Source organism: Rattus norvegicus, chromosome 16, assembly GCF_021556685.1.
Source record: "Rattus norvegicus strain SHRSP/BbbUtx chromosome 16, alternate assembly SHRSP_T2T, whole genome shotgun sequence".
Lineage (NCBI taxonomy): Eukaryota > Metazoa > Chordata > Mammalia > Rodentia > Muridae > Rattus > Rattus norvegicus.
This window is the reverse complement of record NC_141549.1, coordinates 66609235-66631317: the sequence shown is the minus strand read 5'-3', so window position 1 is coordinate 66631317 and position 22083 is coordinate 66609235. Positions and strand designations below refer to the sequence as shown.

The 22083-nt window shown below is 46.6% G+C and overlaps 2 protein-coding genes across 4 annotated transcripts in view; one reads left to right on the top strand and one right to left on the bottom strand.

The window, feature by feature from the left end:
* Positions 1-22083, bottom strand: part of Erich1 (glutamate-rich 1) — a gene marked incomplete at its 5' end in the record, with an annotated part of 52793804 nt that overhangs the window by 17033046 nt on the left and 35738675 nt on the right.
* Positions 1-22083, top strand: part of Gsr (glutathione-disulfide reductase) — a 43009-nt gene that overhangs the window by 11304 nt on the left and 9622 nt on the right. For all 4 annotated transcript variants that reach the window (XR_015639283.1, XR_015639284.1, XM_087587400.1 and 1 more), the window contains 8 exon segments: positions 2102-2128; positions 2825-2913; positions 3924-3993; positions 6496-6643; positions 13571-13625; positions 16191-16290; positions 17789-17875; positions 21188-21346. Coding sequence is in view for 2 of the 4 variants with exons in the window: in XM_087587400.1 (XP_087443526.1) it covers positions 2828-2913; positions 3924-3993; positions 6496-6643; positions 13571-13625; positions 16191-16290; positions 17789-17875; positions 21188-21346 (705 nt within the window). In the remaining 2 variants the exon portion in view is untranslated.

The following is a 22083-nucleotide window of genomic DNA, read 5'->3' as shown; positions in this document are numbered from 1 at the left end:
TCCCCGGCCCTGGTATTTCAAGTCTGCACCACCCCTCCTGGCTTTTTGATGTGGGTTCTGGGGATTGAACTCACATCCCCACGCTCTCCAGGACAAGTGCTTGATTGACTGAGCTGCCTCTCTTTTATCTCTACTTTTCAAACACGTCGAGTTGCTGTCATCGTGTATTTTCCTGTGTACCGACATCGTGATGGAAATGTTTGTAACTGTGCTTTTAGGAAGCACAGTGATTTCTTGGCACTTAGACTTCCTGGGTTTTAGGCCACTTAGTTTTGATGTGATATAGGGCCGAGTCTCACTCATGTAGGCAAGGCTGACTTCAAAGTTTGTGTAGCCAAGGATAGCTTTGAACGCATGATCCTGCTTCCACTCTCTGAGGCTGGCTACAGGTGTGTGGCACCATGCTGGGCCTAAATTGTGTCTTTGGGCTAAATATTTAAAAGTAACCTTAACAGAAGGGAGAAGCAGGCAGATCTCCGAGTTCGAGACCAGTCAGGTCTATACATTAAACCCCAGGCTAGCCTCAGCTACGTAGTGAGACATCATCAGCAACAAAAGTAGCCCCAAGTCCTGTTGGTTTTTTTTGGGGGGGGGGGAACGACGACAAGGTCTCATGTGTTGCCCAGGCTAGCTTTGAGCTCTGTATGTGACCCTGCAGTCCTTGAACTCCCAATCCTCCTGCCTTAGCTCCCAAAGCTGAGATTACAGCTTTGTACCACTGTGCCTAACCCTCCAATTCAGTTTATAGGATCTGCTCAGGTTTTCTCCCCTTCACTTAGCATCGGTGGCTCAACATCCCAAGTTTCATACCACATACCTTGTAATTCTGAGCTTTTTTTTTTTTTGGTTCTTTTTTTCGGAGCTGGGGACCGAACCCAGGGCCTTGCGCTTCCTAGGCAAGCGCTTTACCACTGAGCTAAATCCCCAACCCCAATTCTGAGCTTTTTTTTGTGACTGTTCACCAGTTTGTAAATGTGGGGCATCAGAAGTTCACAGTTGGTATTGTGAACACAATGGTTCACAATACTGCACTCGTCTGTTTGTGTGGGCACAGCTGTGCGCAGATGCAGGCGCCGTGGTGCGTGTGTGGAGGTTAGAGGACAACTTGTGCTGGTTAGTTCTATCCTGTCGGTAGGTCCTGAGTATTGAACTCGGGTAATCAAATTCGGCTGGAAGCGTCTTCACTGGTCCTACAGGGATTGGTTTTAGGGATGCACTGTTGATGCCTTCTTTTAATTCTTAGATCTTCTTAGAGCAGCCAAGATAACATCGCTACTTCCTACTGGGTGGTTTGGTTAGACAATGTGTCGAGTGGTAAGTCTAGACAGCCAGGGAGCGGGCTGAGCTTAGTTTCCCTCTGCAAGGAGCTCTCCGGCTGGTTTACACAGAGCAGTTACTCATTCAGCGAGGGCCAGGTTTTGATTTTGTTTTTATTTTTTGAGTCAAGGTCTCATGTAGGCCAGGCTAGACACAAACCTCTCTGTGTCTAAGGATCCTTGAATTCCAGGTCCTCTTGCCTCTACCTGCTGAGAGCTGGGATTCCAGGGGCGCCCGACCAGGCCTGGTGAGGGTCAGATACTCTCAAGGCTTTACAAATGCTTGCTTGCTTGCTTGCTTGCTCTCTCTCTCTCTCTCTCTCTCTCTCTCTCTCTCTTTCTTTCTTTCTTTAAATGCAAGCTTAAAACTGTTTTTATTTGTGCTAGGACGTGACCTAGCTGAGTTCTGTGTGGTAAATAAGGTGATTCTCACTGCTTTGGTCTGGGAGAAAGCCCTAGGTTCCCACTAGCACTTTGTTCAGGGCTGTTAGGTACTTGTGTGCTTCAGTGAGTTGACAAAGATTCTCTAAGCCAGCTGCTTAAATGGCCCCATTGCCCGTCCCCTCTTGTGAGAAAAGTGGACACAAATGTTCTCTCTGTCACATGCGGAACAGTGTGATTTTCTAACTGTGGTAAGAAAAGGAGGTAGCCGTGGGATCCAGCTCACTGGGACTGTCACTAGTGTCTGGTCTCAGGCCTGACTGGTGACCAGCGCTCGTACATTCATGCAGGTATTTGGATGACTTGGACAGAGTATTCTTAACCTTTGTCTTTTTCCCCCCTAGGTGAACGTTGGATGTGTACCCAAAAAGGTAGGTTTTAATTTCTCCTTCCCTCCACACTCCTGTGTTTACATGTTCACTAAATCAGGATCAGAATAACATACCAGTTGGGGTTGTCTCTGCTTGCTTTCTGTGTCCCTGACTTGAAAGGGTTTATTTTCGATCATAGCTCACAGTTCCCAGAGCTGAATGAAAATGGGCAAAGCTTACAAAAATAAAAAATTTAAAACAGGAACATAAGGGCTGGAGAGATGGCTCAGCGGTTAAAAGCACCGACTGCTCTTCCAGAGGTCCTGAGTTCAATTCCCAGCAACCACATGGTGGCTCACAACCATCTGTAATGGGATCTCGTGTGTCTGAAGACAGCGACATGGTGCTCGTATCATAAAATAAATAAATAAGTCTTTGGAAAAAAAAAAGTCAGAAACATAAGCAATAGTAAACAAAAAGTATAAGCAATAATAAAAAAAACCTTGAAACAACCACTATGAGGCCGGTTAATATTCCACTTTTTATCATGTTTATAGGCAAGGTTATTTAATGATGGGTGTCCATTTCCCTGATATTTCAGAATCCACTATAAATTCCATCTAGTCAGATCTCGAGTCTTCTCTCTCAGTGTGTTTAGATTTTTGGTTTTTTTTTTTTTTTTTTATCTGTTATATTTGAAAGATTTCTGCCTTTCCTCAGCACTCAAGCACAATTGCTCTTGATTCCTTTTTATAGGTAATGTGGAACACAGCCGTGCACTCGGAATTCATACATGATCACGTGGATTACGGCTTTCAAAACTGCAAGAGTAAATTCAATTGGCAGTAAGTATTAGAGCTTCAGGGTTCCATTTACAGCATGGGTGCTTTTGAAACCTAGCCGTGCTTTGTGAGGTGGCTTTGCGAGCCATGCTTGTCCGAATGGGCTGAGGCTGTAGGTTGGTCTTACGAGTTCTTGCCTAGATTGTTTAAGGGCCTGGGTTCAGTCCCAGTACCATATGTATGGTTTGATATGTGTGTCTGAATTTATGCACAATGTAAAAGTGACCATTTTAATCATTGCAAATACACAGTTTAGCTTTAAGCCACCATGAATACTGGTGTACAGGTCTCTGTTCTTCCAAGTCTGTCCTGGGTAACATGACAGTCCTGTGTGTACCTCTCTGATTGGCACCAACTAGTGGAGCCATCAGTTTGCCAAAGAGTTTTAACAGATCTGTTCGTTTAAAGTCCATCATGTTCCATGACATAGCAGTTCTCCTGGGTTTTTGTTTTTTACGTTTATTCTATGTCTGCTTGACACACACATGAATGCCACACCACATATATGGAAGTCAGAAAACAACCTGTGGGGATTGGTTCTGTCCTTCCACCTTAAGGGTTCTGGGGATTGAGCTGAGGAAGTCAGGTGTGTGCCGTTCAGTTTTGTTTTTTCCCAGACAGGGTTTCTCCCTGTAGCCCTGGCTATCCTGGAACTAACTTTGTATACCAGGCTGGCCTTAAACTCAGATCCACCTGCCTCTGCCTCCCGAGTGCTGGGGTTAAAGGTGTGCACTCCCATACCCGGTGGCAGCATGTGTCATTATTGCTGGCCCATCTCCTTGTTTTCTGCACAGAAAGAGGCATACGCATTGCAGATGCTGTCTGAGCATGCTCCAGAATGGACTAGGACATCAACACCTGGGAAGCAGGCGACATGGGACAGTGGAGGACACTGTCTTCAGGCAGTTGCAATCGTCATTCTTGGTTGACAGTGGTGCTGGTGGCCGGTGGCCCGGCTACTAGGAGAGGAAAGGAAATACTGTTTCTGAGTACTGACTTCATTCTCTTTACAGTGTCATCAAGGAGAAGCGGGATGCTTACGTGAGCCGCCTGAACAACATCTACCAAAACAATTTAACCAAGGTGTGTGTGCTGGACGCTGAACCTGGTGAAAGCGTCATTTGACACTGGAGGAGCCACCAGATCTGACCAATCAGAAATGTAGCCTTGGGGCTGGACAGATGGCTCAGCGGTTAAGAGCACTGACTGCTCTTCCAGAGGTCCTGAGTTCAATTCCCAGCAACCACATGGTGACTCACAAAAATGTAGATTTGGGCAGTGTCTTCCCATTTCTATAAATAATTGTGAAGCTGACTTTACTGATCTAGTAGGCCTTTGACCCAGTAGGCCAGTTTCTTTTCTATAAACAGAGAGTGTATGCGTGAGAACTCGTAATGTGTATATGTGTGCCTGTGTGTGCAGATGACCATAAAGGCCAAGATGTCAGATGCCCTGGAGCTGCGGTTACAGGCGATTGTGAGCCATCTGACATAGGTGCTAAAGTCCAAAACCACTACGCCATCTCTCCAACACCCTCCCTTTATAGGCTCTTGGAATACAGCCCTGGCTGTCCTTGAACTCACAACAGTCTGCCTACTTCTTTCTGTCTCTTGAGTGCTGAGATTAAAGGCATGTGTCACCATGTCCAACTCCTATTGGAATATTTTTAGTAGGGCTAACTAAATTTTAAGAAAAAGATGGACATAAAAGATGGCTCACAGTTAAGAGCCCTGGCTGCTTTTCTGGAGGACACAGGTTCAAGTCCCAGCACCTGCATGGCGACTGACAATGGTAGTTCTTGTCCTCTGCACTCGTCTGACCTCCACAGGCACGGCACGTGCGTGGTGCACATGCATGCAGGCACGCAGCAACATACGCATACATATACAATAAAAATAAGTAAATCTTTTTTTTTTTTTTTGGTTCTTTTTTTCGGAGCTGGGGACCAAACCCAGGGCCTTGCGCTTCCTAGGCAAGCGCTCTACCACTGAGCTAAATCCCCAACCCCAAAATAAGTAAATCTTAAAAAAAAAAATAAACAGGAATGTTGTTGGAGGTTAGGAGGTTATCAAGAAATGAGCATTTTGGGCTGGAGAGATGGTTCAGCCGTTAAAGGCTAGGCTCACAACCAAAAATAGAGAAGTGAGCATTTTACAAAACTTAGTCTTGGTGTGTGTAGAGCTTACGCTGACCTTCTTGTGGCAATAGTCACTGGAGAGGTTCCACAGCGAAAGAAACTTCAGTGCCGAGTCCCAGGCGGTGCAGACCTTACACCAAACCCTTACCTGTGCTCTCGGCACACTCAGCTGCTTTTCTCCCAGGGCAAACTCACTGTCCCCTAGAAAGTTTGTTAGAACAGGGTGCTTGTGGGTTTGGCATTAACCGAAGTTCAGTTAATTAAGCCAGGTTCCTGCAGGAACAGACCTGAAGCGGAGATTGGGAGGGAGGGAAGAACTCAGCCCTGACATGCTGCAAAATGTTGACTCATTCCTTTGTGTGAACTTACGTGACTCCATTAGCTTTTCCTAGTCCACCTTTGTGTGCCAGGACAGGTCACAGCTGGCTGAAGCTTGCTGGCTGCCCTCAGGTTGACCCCTTGTACAGGGTTCCACTGAGAGCAGGTCGGCATTCCTGTTTATTTCCACTGTAGAGAATCAATGTAGTTTTTTGTTTTGTTTTGTAACTTTCTTCCCACCAAAAAGTTACTTATTTTTACGTGTTTGAATATTCTATCATTGTCTTCTGACACAGAAGAAGACAAGGATCCCATTACAGGTGGTTGTGAGCCACGATGTGGTTGTGGGAATTGAACTCATGACCTCTGGAAGAGCAGTCGGTGCTCTTAACCACTGAGTGAATATTTCTCTGGTGTCTGTTCCTTTCACCTTTCTTTATTTCTCCCTTGTCCTTCTCAGTCATCCCCCTCTCCTCAGGCATATCATGTTTTAGTCTTTTCATTGTGAGTAAGGCTTTCACCTTCAACCCTTGGAGTCAAAAATAACTTGACTGGAGTGACAGCATGGTTTTGTTTACTTGGTTTTAACCCAAGATAGCACTGTCATCCCTCCCTGTCATTCACTCTCACTGACTGGCAGTGAGGTCTAAGAATGGGCAGCGGAATCCATCTATTTACAGGCCCAAAATCAAAATCTTCAGTGAAGAGCTCTGAAGTGGCACTCACCAATTTCCCCAGCCATGAAAGACTAAGGCAGGAGGATTGCCACCTTAAGTAAAACTTGGGCTGCATAATCCTAACACTTGGAGACAAGGATCAGGATTTTGGGATATCCATGGCTACATAACTGGGTTGGAGGGTAGCCTTGGCTGTTTTTTTGTTTGTTTGTTTGTTTGTTTTTTTGATGAAGAAATGAGGAGCTAATGTATAGAGCAGAATAGATACCTTTTGAGCTAGTTCAGACTGCCAGTGAACTTGCTGTATAGCCAAGGGTAACCCTAAGTACCTGATCCTGCCTCCTCCTCTCAGATGCTGGATTTAGGAAGGTGCCGCTACTCCCAACTTGTTTTTTTTTCATTGTTGGCTTTGTAAGTCTTAGGAATATGCTGACGTCAGTGTCCCTTCCACAGTCCCACATCGAAGTCATCCACGGCTACGCAACATTTGCAGATGGTCCCCAGCCCACGGTGGAAGTCAACGGGAAAAAGTTCACTGCTCCGCACATCCTGATCGCCACGGGTGGTGTGCCCACGGTTCCTCATGAGAACCAGATCCCAGGTGAGGCTTCCCAAAGCCCGTGAGGGCAGGGAATTTACAAGCCACATCATGGGATCTGCCTCCGCTGGGTCTGTCTTGAGAAAGGTCAGAAAAGACGGTCCCTGGGGACCACATTTAGCTAAGAGGTAATTAACAGTGAGCCATAAAAGCTCAGGACTCAGCAAGGGAAGTCATGGAGAACGTTCACCTTTCACTCCTGGTGTGGCACAGAAGGCCGCCAACCTGGGATTGTCAGGCAAGTCATTATTTCTAAGACCCGATAGACAGCGACTATTCAAGAGAAAGAAATAGCTCTCCCGATCCATGTTTTTGTTTCTTACATAGCAAGATGTAAAAGATTAAACCAGCCAGGAATCTCAGGGGTGGTCCTATGGGCCATGTGTCTATATGTTGGGCAAAGAGTCATCAGTGACTCATGAACAAACTTCCCGTACTCTCTCTTAAGAGGCATTAGTCATTCTTTCTCCCACATATTATTATACATCTTGGATAGTGAGTTTCTTAATTTGTTATTGCTGTGCTAAAATACTGTCAACAAAAGCAACTTAAGCAACAGAGGGTTTGTTCCTCGCCACAGTTGAGATTGCAGTCCACCATGTAGGGACGTCACAGCAGTGGGAACTTGAGGGAACTGGGCACAGCACAGCACAGTGATGAAACAGCAGTGAGCGCATGCTTGCTGTTGCCCAGTTCTTTCTCCATACATCCCTGGCTAGGGAATGACACCACCCACAGTGGGTGGATCTTCCCATTCAGCTAATCTGTCATAGACATGCCCAGAGGCCCATCTCCCAGGTTATTCTACATTCTTCCATATTGACAGCTAACAAAAATCAAAGCAGTAGGGCACACTTTATACATCTTTTTGACTCTCATGGACCGGCTTCAAAGCTTGTGATAATCTTGCTAATGGAGCACTTTGAGTGTGTGCTTTTATGCCTTAAACAGATCTTTCCCTCTTGTTTGTTTTGTTTTTGAGATAGTCTCATATAACTCAGGCTGACTTTGAATTTACTATGTAATCAGCGATGGCCTTAAATTCTGATTCTTCTGTCTACTGGAATTATAGGCATGTGCCACCACATACATACATACATACATGCATACATACATACATACTACATATATACATACATGCATGCATGCATATACTTCGTTTATTGCTGTTTTCTCTCCCTTTGGAATTTTTTTTTTAAGATTTATTTATTTATTTTTTATGTATGAGTACACTGTCACTGTCTTCAGACACCAGAAGAGGGTGCCAGATTCGGCTGAGCCCCTCCCTTTGGAATTTTAAGCAGGATTTATAACCCCCAAAGCTAGAGAAAAAAATACAAAGGTATCATTTTCAAGTAATGTAATATTTACTTGGAAATACTGGGAGGGCATGACCCTGATGGAACCAGACTCCAGTATTCATTGTTTAGTGGGGAAAAGGAAATGGATAAGTCTGAAGAAATAGCTCAGTGGTTAAGAACACTTGCTGCGGGGTTGGGGATTTAGCTCAGTGGTAGAGCACTTGCCTAGCAAGCGCAAGGCCCTGGGTTCGGTCCCCAGCTCCGAAAAAAAAGAAAAAAGAACATTGCTGCTCTTGCAAAGGACCCAAGTTCAGTTTCCACCGCCACCAGGGTGGTTCAGAACCACCTGCAGCCTCAGTTCCTGTGGCTCCAACACCTTCTGGCCTTACAGTCATCAGGCGCTCACAAGGTTGTCTGTGTGCCAGAGAGGCTGAGCACCCCTGCTCACTCTACAAGGCTGGATGTCTCCGCAGTTCCATTCTGGTACCGCAGGCCCCAGGGGATTCCTAGAGAGTTTCTGACGCACTGAGGGACTGAAGCAACTGTGTTCCCATGTCAGTTAAAGGGGGAGGGGGTGGCAACAGAACAACAGAGGAGACAGAAAAACAGATGGCAGGGAACTGATAAACAGAAGGGAGCAGCAGGGAGCAAAACATCTTCAGATCAGATGTAACACCTAGCAGAAACCTTTAAGAATAGTGTAACTGGGAGAGCGAGCAAAAGTAACATTGTAGCATTAGGCACCTACAGCGTCCTTCAGAAATGGCTGCCCTGGGACTCCCAGCTGGGAGATCCCAGGCACAGCTTTCGGCTTCTTCTTGCCGTAGGGATTTCTATGCTGGGATAGACAGTAAGCAGTAGCCTCTTGGAAATGGCTTGTCACCTATCTGTTTTCAGTGCACAGAGTTAAATACCCTTAGCTGTTCTTGTTTCTTGTCAGAGAAGCAGTGATTCAGCCTCACCCAGGCTGGGGCGTCTTGGTTGACATAAGGGCTTGAGCCTGGGACAAGGGAAGTCTTCTCACTCCCAGAGTCCACTAATCTACAGCACAAACAGCAAATGACAATTTACCTACGCAACACATACCGCACTCCCCGTTACTCCTTCTGGAAAGTACCTGCCCAGAGGTACTTCGCTTAGTTGATCCAGATCCTGCAAAGTTGATGATCAAGATTAACCATTACAGAAGACGAAGTCAGGAGCATCGCCTTGAGTTTGAGGCTAGCCTGGACCACAGAGTGAGAGCCTGTCTTAAAACTAAACAGTACACCAAAGAATACAGGCAGGGAGCCGGCGGTTCCAATGCCACTGCTGTGCTCGCTGCCCTCTGTGGCCGTCTAAAGAAGCATGCTTTCCTGTCTGAAAAGTAAAGTAATTAAACTAAAATGCCATAGGATGTCACCAAAAGGAGAACAAAAGGAAAAAGGGATAATGAAGGTTCCTGCGGGGGTCTGGGTTAGTGCCCTGTGCCAGAGGGCTTGCCGAGCAGGCGTGAGGCCTTAGTTCAGTTTCCAGCAGTGCAAAAAATAAATCATTATGCACCTGATGGGGCTTGGGGCCTGGAGAGATGGTGCTGTCCCAGAGGAACTGACTTCGGTTTCTAGCACCCATTTAGTAGCTTACAACCTTCTGTAACTCCAGTTCCAGGGACTCCAGTGTCCCCTTCTGGCCTCTGCAGGCACTGCATGCACATGGTGCACATATATGCATGCAGGCAAAACACCCATCTATAAATATAGATAATACTATATATAAAATAAGTATATGTATGTGGTCCTTAAAAGAATCTAACAGGGGTTGGGGGATTTAGCTCAGTGGTAGAGTGCTTGCCTAGGAAGCGCAAGGCCCTGGGTTCGGTCCCCAGCTCCGAAAAAAAGAACAAAAAAAAAAAAAAAAGAATCTAACAGTAGGGGTAAAAAGATGGCTCAGTGCTTAAGAGCATTTGCTGCTCTTGCAGAGGACTGGGGTTCAGTTCCCGGCATTGGAACTGCCGCCTCCTTGCCTGTATTCTTTGGGGCACTGTTTAGTTTTAAGACAGGCTCTCACTCTGTGGTCCAGGCTAGCCTCAAACATGGATGCTCATAACCAACTTTAACTTCAGTTCTGGGAAATCTGACACCCTCTTCTAGCCTCTGCAGGCACTGTGTACGCAGTGTATAGAGACATACATGCAGTTAAAACACTTATAACCATAAAATAATAAAAATTAACAAAAAGCAAAACAATAATAGAAACCAAATGATTGATTCTGTCTATAGAGAGAGGAGAAGCCTAGGATGGGGAAGTGTCCTGATCTCACTCCCCCTCGAGTGTGTCTGTCCTTCCGTCCGTCTGTCCGTCCGTCTATCCATCCATCCATCCATCCATCCATCTATCCATCAGACTCTCACACATGCTGTCCATACACATTAGTTCCTGAGGCTTAGCCTCACTTTTTTTGAGCCTATGTAACGACTTGTCTCATGAGGAAGAGAACATGCGATAGGCTAGACATTTTTGCTATAGCAAGCTCAATCAGCCTCACTTTTTAAATGCTTTAAAATATCCCTTCATTAACTGAGATAATAAAAAAAAAATGCAATCTCTAAAGTAAGCTTTCTAAGGCACCAGATGGTGAAGGCCTAGAGTGTCTTGAGGTAGGTGTTTAGTGCTTTAATTGGTGGTTTGAGCATGGGATACCAGGGTCTAAAAATGAGGTGGACCATCCAGAGGCTGCCACACATGGGGCTCCATCCCACATGCAGTCACCAATCCCAGTCACTATTGGCGATGCCAAGGGGTACATGCTGATAGGAAGCTGATATAGCTGTCTTCTGAGAAGCTTTGCCAGAGCCTGACAAATACAGAGGCGGATGATTGCAGCCAACCATTGGACTGAGAATGGGGTCCCCAATGGAGGAGTTAGAGAAAGGAATGAAGGAGCTGAAGGGGGTTGCAACCCCATAGGAAGAACAACAACATCAACCAACCAGACACCCCAGAGCTCCCAGAGACTAAACCACCAACCAATGAGTACACATGGAGCGACCCACGGCTCCAGCTGCATATGTAGCAGAGGATGGCATTGTCAGTCATCAGTGGGAGGAGAGGCCCTTGGTCCTGTGAAGACTCGATGCCCCAGTGTAGGGGAATGCCAGGGTGGGGAGGCGGGAGGGAGTGGGTGGGTGGATAAGCACCCTCATGAGGCAGGGGTTGGGGGATGGAATTGGGGTTTCAGGGGGTGACCAGGAAAGGGGATAACATTTGAAATGTAAATAGAGAAAATATCCAATAAAAATATAAAAAAAATGAGGCGGACTAAAGTCTCCTGCAGTAGCCAGCTTTCTTCAGAGCATCAGACAATTCATGCTGAGGGCTGAGGAGAGCGACGCCATGCTCGGGCTGTGTTCTGACTGGGGAGGATCTGTAGAGACAGACATGAACCAGGAAGACTCCTAAGAAAGGGACTCTCAGAACTATGTGCCGAGAGAGAGCAGCCAGAAGAACCGGTAATGAAGACATCTTTGAAGGATCTTTCAGCCAATTCAGTCAGTTTGACAAGCACTGAACCTCTTAAAGCAAGTGTTTTGAGCTGTGACTAGAATTAAGTTACAGTGAAATTATGGAGACTCATCAAGCCAAAGGAAGGTGGCTTCAGTAACTGCGGCAAACTCATTATTGGCTTACAAACGGTGACAGGATCTGTGTGATGTCCAGAAACTAAACTGACAGTGATTGTATTCAGAGAGAATTTCAAGGCTGGACATGGTTGGGAGGCTGATGACATAGTCTGCAGGAGCTCTCAGCCCCATTCTGAAGGCAGTTGCTCAGACTTGTGCTTGGATTAGGGGGGATGGGCTGAAGACAGCCTACCAAAGGTCAGGTGCTGTGTATTACTGATTTAAAGACACGTTTTTAAACATAACTTCCCTGAGACCAGCCAGGGTGCACATGTGCTCATGGCATTTAGATTGGGTAAAATGCAGTTTATCCCTGTCTTAGTTGGGGTTTTACTGCTGTGAACAGACACCATGACCAAGGCAGCTCTTATAAGGACAACATTTAGTTGGGGCTGGCTTACAGGTTTGGAGGTTCAGTTCAGTATCATCAAGGCGGGAACATGGCAGCATCCAGGCAGGCATGGTGCAGGAGGAGCTGAGAGCTCTACATCTCCATCTGAAGGCTGCTAGCGGAACACTGGCTTCCAGGCCACGGTGAGAGGCTAGAGATTTAATTTTAAATGAACAGGTTAATGTCCGTGTTCTGAAAGTTGAAAGTGTGAAATGCTCCAAAATCTAACATTGTTTTGTTTTCTTTTTTGTTTGTTTTGAGTATTTGCATATAACAGTCAGAAATTTTTGCCCAGGAGACTTTTATTTCACGTACAAAATTAATTTAACATGTTTTATAAGTACCTTTATGTTACCTACCCCCCTCCCCCCAATACAGATAGGTCTTGAAGCCCTGACTGGTCTCGAGTCCACACTCTACTTTGAATTCCTCATCCTCCTGCCTCTGGCCCCAGTGCTGGGATTACAGCCTGTGCCACCATGACCAGTTTATTATGTACAGTTCAATCTAGGGCTGCGTTCCTCAGACATCTGTCTGAGTTAGCGATAAAACACAGGACCAAAGGCAACTTGGGCGGGAAAAGAAAAGATTTATTTCAGCTCACAGACTTGTAGTTCATCACGAAGGGAAGTTGGGGAAGGGACTCAAAAGTGGGAACCTAGAGGCAGCAGGAGCAGAAGCAGAGCCTCGGAGGAACACTGCTGACTGACTTGCTAACCTCGCCTTGTTCAGCCTGCTTTCTTACACAGCCTGGGATTACTTGTTCACATTAATTAAAGAAGGAATGCCCCCATAGACATGTTCCCAATTCTGAAATTTGAAATTCTGGCCTCGAGTGTTGCAGAAAAGGGACAGATACGGGAAGAAATGTTACGGAGCAGGACAGATGTAAACATGGAGTTGGAGTATTCGAGGAGGAAATCAACACCACAACTCTATGGGTAGTCTCGAAGGAAAAAAGGTGGAAGCCAGGAGTGGTGGGGCCTTGAAGCCCAGCGCTTGGGAGGGAGAGGCAGGCAGGCAGCTCTCTTGTGAGTTTGAGGTCAGTCTGGTTTACAAAGTGAGCTCCAGGGCAGCCGGGGCTGTGTAGAGAGCCTTATCTCAAGAAGAAGGAAGGTGCAGGCGGTGAAGGGAGCCAAGACCTAGCTGCTGGCTTCCTGCCTTTGCTTGGGATTGGAGGCAGAGCTGAGCTGGAGTCTGTTCATGACACTGACAGGACCTTGGTCCCTCCGGGAATCTAAATGTGCTTACCCCTCACTGTTGCCGTTTCTTGAAATAAATGTGAAAGACTTCAAAAAGACATGTTCTCAGCAGAGGTCTAGCAAAGCTCTCAAAACCGAGTTTTCTGAGAACTGTTTGGGTCTTGAGTAAATTGTGCTCTGGCCAGGCACGGCAGGAGCTCATACCGCAAATCTCCAGTGCTCAGGAGGCCAAGGCAGGACTGCCATGAGATGGAGGCTAGCCTGGGCTACACAGTAGTCCCAGGTCAGTGTAGATCACAGTAGGAAACCCTTACCTCATCCCTGAGAAGTAAGGTTAAGCCGTGTGTTTATCATCACTCTGGTGTTTCTCTCCATAGGTGCCAGCCTGGGGATAACCAGTGATGGGTTCTTTCAGCTGGAAGACTTGCCCAGGTGAGCAGATCTGACTCCGGGATGCCGTTCTCCTGGGAACCCGGCTCGTGCTTTTCCACCCCGCCTTCCTTTCTGAGTTGCCCGAGCTGTCTTGAACTCCGAATCTCAGTTCACTCACCTGCCTCAGCACGATCTACCAGAAGTGTTCAGGCTTCACAGAGATGATGCAAGTGAGCCAAGGTAGCCATGACTCAGATGTGTTGGGATGACGAGTGTGTCCGTTCAGACCCACCCGGAGCAGGCCCGGGGGTGAGAACTATTACAGACTACCCATTACGTAGTTTAGAACTATGCAGTACACTTTTTCTTTCTTTCTTTCTTTCTTTTTTTTTTTTTTTTTTTTTTTTTCCAGAGCTGGGGACCTAACCCAGGGCCTTGCGCTTGCTAGGCAAGCGCTCTACCACTGAGCTAAATCCCCAACCCCAACAGTACACTTTTATTGATATGAATACAGGCTTAATGAATGAATTCATTCAGGCCATTAAAAAAGGCTCTGGAGGGGCTGGGGATTTAGCTCAGTGGTAGAGCGCTTACCTAGGAAGCGCAAGGCCCTGGGTTCGGTCCCCAGCTCCAAAAAAAAAAGAAAAAAAAAAAAAAGAAGGCTCTGGGAACAGAAGGAAGTTCACAGCTGAGGTGGGCATCGTGCCTTTTGCCTGTGCTCCCATTTGCTTAGGAGGCCAGAGTGGAGAATGGCTGGAACCTAGACATTCCAGGCTAGGCTGGGTAACCTGTGGCAACCCTTGTGTCAAAAAAAAAAAAAAACAAAGAATATCCAGTTGCAACCCTGTGCTCCTGATTACTTGGAAGGCTGAGGCAGGGGGATAGCTTGCCATAGGATGAGTTCAAGGCCAACCTGGGCTACCTAGAAAGATCCAAAGCTATTTCTTAGACATTATTTTTTTTCATTCTCTTGTAAGGTTTTCTCTTTTATTATAACCTATAGTCTTGAACAAATCCTGTATGTGAGGAACTAATGCTAATCCCTGAAGGATTTCATATTTACCTGAGGGCTTATGACTGGATGGGGTGGGCAGCTCGAACCCTCTGGAAGGCCACATGTGGTAGCTGTACACTGTAGTGACAGGGTGAGGTTAAGGCACCAGTGGGAGCTCTGGGGAAGCCCTGGGCTGCTCGCAGCTCTCAGAGGAAGCTGTGTGATGGTAACCTGTCCCTTGCACTTGTCCCCAACCCTTGCAAAAATACCCATCTTTCAGGCATCCACCATGGTTTCTAAGCTCTCTACTCTCAAGTATTCCCCTTTGACAAACTTGAGGGTGTGTTTCTTTCTTTAGAAATTCTTCATGGGCCAGCCCTTACGGTGTGCGGATTTATAAGCCCAGCTACTCTGGAGGCTGAAGCCATAGGATTGCAGATTCAAGCTCCCTGTTGAACAGACTCAGAGGCAGCCTTGGCCGTTTGGCAAGGCCAGTCTTTAAACATTTTGTTGTTGTTTTTAAGGCTGGAGATACAGCTCAGAGGCAAAGTGTGCCTAGTTTGGAAAGGGCCCTGGGTCATACCCTATCAGCATCAAAAGCAGGTGGGGGGGACATGGAAAGGAAGAGACAGGAATGAGGGACAGGGATGCCAGGGAGCTGGTTCGCAGGGTTTAGGGTGGAAACTGAGTTGTGCTCAGACTTGAGGGTGAGGGGGTCCTCGCTGGTCACTTGTGTCCATCTGGGTTCTTTATCCCTCAGCCGGGCCAGGAAGCCTCTGTAGGCTGGCACTTCTACGGATAGTACTGGAGGAGGGTTCATCTACTTTTCCTCTAAATACTTCCCATGTGTCGCAACAGAGGGAGGGGCATGTTCAGAGCCTTGGAAAACCTGTAGCCCAAAGTAATCCTCAAGCAACAGCATTTCTCCACCATCGATGCAGACATTCATCCAAGCATTTAACGGAGGCTTAAGCTCTTTTGTTAAATCAGAATATATTCAGGAAGTCGAATTCAACTGATGCCTGGGCCACCCAAATGCCAGTAATCCCCCGGCATGAGCCACCATGCCTGACTTAAAATGGCTCTCTTAAATTGGCCTTTGATCGTGCTTCAAGGATTAATAGAACTGAATAATGACCAAGGAGATGTCCCCAGCCCTGAAAATAAAGACTCCCTTAGATTTATGTATGGAGGAGTTCAGGACCTGTCTCAGCTACGTATTAGCTGACTGGGATACAGCGACCGGCTCTAAATAAATAATGAATAAATGAAAATAGGATACGAGGAACTTCAATGTCAAATAAAAATATCTTTCTTTCTTCCATGAGAGAAACTTGTTTTGTTCTGCCTGTGAATGGGGTCCTGCTGTGTAGCTCTGGATGGCCTCGAACTCCCCCCAGGCTGCCTCTGCTCCCAAATGCTGGAATCTCAGTGCACGTCACCATGTTGCTCATAAAATGTTAAAAAAAAAAAAAAACATTTTAAAATGCTTTTTAAAGTGGGCAAAGAGCCTGAGGGAAGCGTGTTAGTCTGTACTAACTAAGCTAACTATACTAACTGTAAGCTAACTGTACTAACTAAAGCCATTCCAAATCAGTTTAAGAAACGGTCGCCCTTTGCTTGCCTTTCAGCCGCAGCGTTATTGTGGGTGCCGGTTACATTGCCGTGGAGATTGCAGGCATCCTCTCCGCCCTGGGCTCCAAGACGTCTCTTATGATCAGGCATGATAAGGTAAGTCCTAGCTCCTGTCTCCTTTCCTTGATTTTGGTTTTTTCCTTATTAGAGGAAAACTTTTTTCTTTTCAAAAAAACTAGAGATCGCCTGGTTTTTAATTTTTAATTTAATTTATCGTTGTGTGTTTATGATATGTGTGTGTGATGGGTGTATACCATGCTGCCTGGGTGGAGGTCAGGGGACAGCTGTTGGGAGTAGTTCCTCTTTCCACTGTGGGTTCTAGGTCAACTTGCTCAAGTGTATTTACCTGTCGATTTCGCGTTTCACAGTGCCCAGAGTCAGACTCAGAACACACCCTGAAACCACTTCCCGTTATTATCTGGATACCCAGTATCTCTCTCTTTAGAAAAGAATCAGGCTCACTTTGACGTTTGACTCTTCGGTAGGGATAGAGAGTGCATTAGCGGCTCTCGGTTGGTGGCACCACCAGGACCAAAGGCTCTGTGAGGAGGAGTTGAGTTTGGCTTACTGTTCCAGAGGGAAAAGAACCCATTGTGGCAGGACATCGTGGCCACAAATGGCAGGCGTGATGGCCAAAGCTGAGAGGTCAGCCACCAACAGGAAGCAGAAAGAGTGAGCTGGCAGTGTCCTGAGGCCTTACCTCCTCAGAGCTGCTCCTCCAGCAAGGCTGTGCCTCTTGAACTAACCCCACCACCACCAAACATCAGCACTGACAGGAGACCCAGTACTCAGATATCTGAGCCTGTGTGGGATGCCCGCTCAAATCGCTACAGGCAGTGTGGTCAGGTTTGTAAACTCTAGAATGAACATTCTAATACAGCACCGTCCAAACTACACTGGTTTACCCTAACATGCTAAGAAGTGATGGTAGGAATATGTATGTCTCTGTAAGAGCCTATGGCTCTTAAGAACTCTTAAGAGCTTTGTAACTGCAGGCCTCACATAGAGTAGTCCTAAACCTGACCCGAAGTTTTCAGTGGTCATTGGCACTAAGTGGCACGTGTGATGTGTTTAGATCCATGGTATGATGAAGTCTTTGTCCATTTGGTTCGTAATTAAGTTTGGGTCATACTATATTCAGAAAAATTTTCTTTCTGTTGCCAGATTTTTGTGTCCACCCCACCCCCCACCCTACCCCCGTGCGCGCACACACACACACATTCACTTCCACCAGTTTAAAAGTTTAAAATGCTGGCTGTAGCTACTGTTTCTCACAGGATAAGTGAAAGAGTTTTCCTCAGAGGGGAAGAAAGAAAAAGAAAGGAGAACAGAAGGAGAGGAACGTGAAGTTAGTCGAGGTCTGACGTTTGACCATTCATGTTCCAGAACTCTAACAGGTGTTGATGAAACCGAGTACAGTACAGACTGGTGACATAGGCTAGTGGATGTCTGCTAAGTGTGCCAGTGTGAGCATGTGCGGAGCAGGCAGGATAACAGGGCACTGGAACGGCACACCCAGGCCTGTGCTGCTTGGCTCTAATCAGGTTTTCGTCTTTCCCACCGTCCATCCCTGTGCTGCCCATGGTAAATGCAGGTGCTTAGAAGCTTTGATTCACTCATCAGTTCCAACTGCACCGAGGAGCTGGAGAACGCTGGCGTGGAGGTGTTGAAGTTCTCACAGGTACATGGGTGCGGCCCGTCAGTCACTTTCAGGGCTAAGGGTAGAGCAGGAGATCCTGGGAGAGGGTTCGACCACTGAGATACCCTCCGGGCAGCCCGAGGCGTGTGCTTCCTCTACTGCAGCTTAGCCTGCTTCTGATTCCTGTGCCAGCGACTTCCTTCCTCTCTCTCTTCTTAATGTGTGTAGGTGTTTTGCCTTTGTGGATGTCTGTGTGCTGTGTGTTTGCCTGGTGACTTGGAAGAGCAGAAGGGTGTATCAGATCCCGTGGTATTAGAGTTACAGACAGTTGTGAGTGAGTGGCCATGTGGGTGCTGAGAATTGACTCTGAGCAGCCAGTGTTCCTAACCTCTGAGCTGTCTCTAGCAGTGCACCCCCTACCTACACCCTACACCCCACACCTATACCCTACACCCACACCTATACCCAACACCTATACCCTACACCTACACCCCACACCCCACACCTATACCCTACACCCACACCTACACCCCACATCTACACCCTACACCTATACCCACACCCCACACCTATACCCACTCTATACCCCCACACCCACACTCCTACCTACACCCACCCGATACGGTCACTGGATAGGGTCTTGCTTTGTAGTCCAGGCTAGACTTGAACTCAGGAGCCTCCTGCTTCAGCCTCCCAGGTGCTGGTGTTATGGATGTGCACTGCCACACCCAGCTTCTGCCAAATTTTTCTGTCTTAAAAAGCTGTACTTCATTGCTGGAGAGATGGCTCAGTGGCTAAGAACACTGATTGCTCTGAGGTCCTGAGTTCAAATCCTGGCATCCACATGATGGCTCGTGTTCCTTTTTGCACACCGTATTTTTCAGATTTTTCAGGACATAGCAAAAAATCCAGTTTCCAAGCATATGGTTTTTACAAAGTATTTTATCTATTTTATTTGATTTAATCAAAGCATTACGAAGTATTTTCTTCCTCGGGAAATTGCTTGCTTTCAGTAGAATTTTTCTAGGGCACTAGCCTCTTCAGGTCTGTGCTACCCTTTCAGCATAGCCTGTGTTGAGGAGAGTAGTAAATGACAGCGTGCCCTGAGGATGCAGAGATGAAGGGTTTCCATCCGCTCCACCCTGGAGACCTTCCTTACCGTAGCTGGGGACCGGCAAGGACGGTCTCTGCGTGTCCATCCGCACCTGGACTGTAAAGATTGGAAGTGAAAGGGTGCCTCTGCTGACAGGGACAGGGTGTTGTTGTTGTTGTTCATTCTTCTGTAAACAATACAGTCTAGCAAACAGTCATTACATGACATTTACATGTGCTTGGCATGATAAGAACCTGAAGGTGACTTGAGGTATTCAAGATACACTTGGGCTATATGGGGATGGCAGCTCATGGGTGACGGTAACTTCAGTTCCAAGGGATAGGATGCTCTCTTCTGGCCTCTGTAGGCATTGCACACAGGTGATGCACAGGACATACATGAAATCAAAACACACACGCACACCCACTCGCGCGCACACACACACACACACACACACACACACACACACACACACACGAGTATAGGTATCCTTGGAGGGGAGGCCAGAGTGTTAGATTTCTGCAGAGGTGAGCTTACAGGCAGTTAACTATGAGCTTCCCCATATGCTTGGACCCAGACTCAGGTCCTGTGACCACCTCACTGGCCCCAGAAATTAATTAATTAGTTAATTAATTAATAAAAATTCATATAGATTTAATGCTATAGCATTTCTGTGCTGGCTTAGTTACTGTTTGTTGCTGTGAAGACACATCATGACCAACTTAAAAAAGAAAGCATTTAATTGACTGGGGGGTTGCTCAGCTTCAGAGAGTGAGTTTACGGGATCATGGCAGCAGGTAGGCAGGCATGTGCTGGAGCAGTAGTTAATGAGATTACATTTTATCCACAAGCAGCAGGCAGAGAGACAGACAGACAAAAAGACAGACAGACCTACTGGTGGGCCTGGCTTGGACTTCTGAAAACCCACACTCTATTCCCAGGGACACATCCCCTCCAGTAAGGCCACACTCCTGATCCTTTCTGAAACGGTTCCACCCAACTAGGGAACATGTTGGGAGCCAGGCCAACCCAAGGCTTTTCCTGAGGCCCTAATGTATGGGAAAAGGTGCATAATTCTTGTCTAACACCCAGAATATGCTTGGCCAGGCCGGTAATGGCCTGAAGCCAGGGCCTTGGGGAGCTGCGGCTTCAGATCCTAGGAACCCAACTCTTCACCCTTACAGAGTACCGGTATCAGTCAGTCCCAAAGGCCACTGTGTGCTCAGTCTGTGACTTTATTAGCTTCCCACTGACCTTGTCCCCTTGTGTGATGGTTTTTGGCTGATACTGTCCCATGTTCCCTCTGCAAATAGAATACATGATGTTTTAATTCTTTTTTTTTTTTTTTAAGATTTATTTATTTATTTTATGTTGGTACCCTGTAGCTGTCTTCAGACAGACCAGAAGAGGGCATCAGATCCCTTTACAGATGGTTGTGAGCCACCATGCGGTTGCTGGGAATTGAACTCAGGACCTCTGAAAGAGTAGTCGGTGCTCTTAACCGCTGAGCAATCTCTCCAGCCTGTTATAATTCTTAATAAGCGGGAATGAACCACTAGCTCATACAGACTTCCTTATCCAAGCGTTCTGTGATTTTCATCCCGTCCTTTGCCTTGGGGGTTCAGGTTGGGACCAAGCTAAGGCCCCTATGGGGACCATTCTTATTAAACCGTCCCATGTGACTCCTGGCCATTGGAAGAATCAGACAATCAAGGAACCAGGACTGGCTCTGGGGAGTTTAGTGTCTGCAGCCTTTGGCCAAAATTAAATACCTGTTTCAGCTGTAAGTGTGAAAACTTCTAACTGGGTTATAATGGATCAAGCTTGTAGTACCAGCACCTAGGAGTCTGGGGCAGAAAATTTGATAGAAGACTTTAGGTCAGTCTGGGATATAGATTTGAGATTCTGTCTCAAAAACAAAACAGAAAACACAGATATCTGGCTTTATATATACTTGGTGACTTAGGTCTACACTCCCAGCTACTCTGTAAGCTGAGACAGGAGAATCATGAGTTCAAGGCATGTCTGAACTACAGAGTTAAGTTTAAGGCCAGCCTATGCCATTAGTGAGATCCTGTCCCAAAAAAAGTAAAAGGAGGGTGGGGGTCTAGCCCAGTGGTTGAATGTTTGCCTAGCATGAGTGGAGTCCTGGGTTTAGTCTCTAGTACTGAGGGGAAAACCCAATTTCCTCTGCTTTGCTTTGATACTATTACCTTCTCCCCTCTCCTCCCACCCATACGTAACACATTTTTTTAAAATAGGTTAAGGAAGTAAAGAAGACCCCATCGGGCTTGGAACTCCATGTGGTTACTGCACTTCCCGGTAGGAAACCCACCGTGACCACGATTCCAGATGTCGATTGCCTGCTCTGGGCCATTGGACGGGACCCAAATTCTAAGGGCCTGAATCTAAATAAACTGGTAAGCTTATCATTTAATTAATTAATGAGACTTGGTCTGTCCGTCCTGGTGGCCTTCGATCTCCTCAGAGGGCTGTGGTCTTTCGCATACCCGTCCATGAGCTCTGTCATGAATACTTAGACACTTCTCCTTTCTAGGCCCTCACCCCAGGCCAGGTATCTTGTCAGTTAGAGGGATCTGATCCAGACCATGCCTCCATTTCCTGGTTGGCTTCCTTCTAGAAGACTTCTAAATGTTGGGACCAATGGATACGTACTGTCACAACTTCCTGCCACTTCCTGTTCCCCTCTTCCCTCTCCGTTCTTGTTGGCAGTGATAAGGATTGAATCAGAAGCCTCCCACACGCTGTCCAGATACTCTGCCACAGAGGGAGGTCTTAGCCCTCCATTTCCTCTTTTGTTTTTTTTATTAAGACATGGTCTCTAAGTTTCCTGGGCTAGCCTTAGACTCAGTCTATATAGCCCAGGCTAGCCTCATTCTCGATAAAGGATGACTGACGATGACCTTGAACTTCTGGACCTCCTGCTTCCACTTCCCAAGTGCTGGGATTCCAGTCACTGGCCAGCAGGCCTGGAGCCTTCAACATTTTAATGAATAAAATATCTGGGGCTTGGCTTGTTTTCAGTCTTTAATGAGATTTAATTAAAACTTGGGTGTGAAGATGGAATGTTTGTAGGTCCACTGTGCAAGCAGATTGACTGGGATTTTTTTTATTATGTTTATTCATTTGTGAAAGT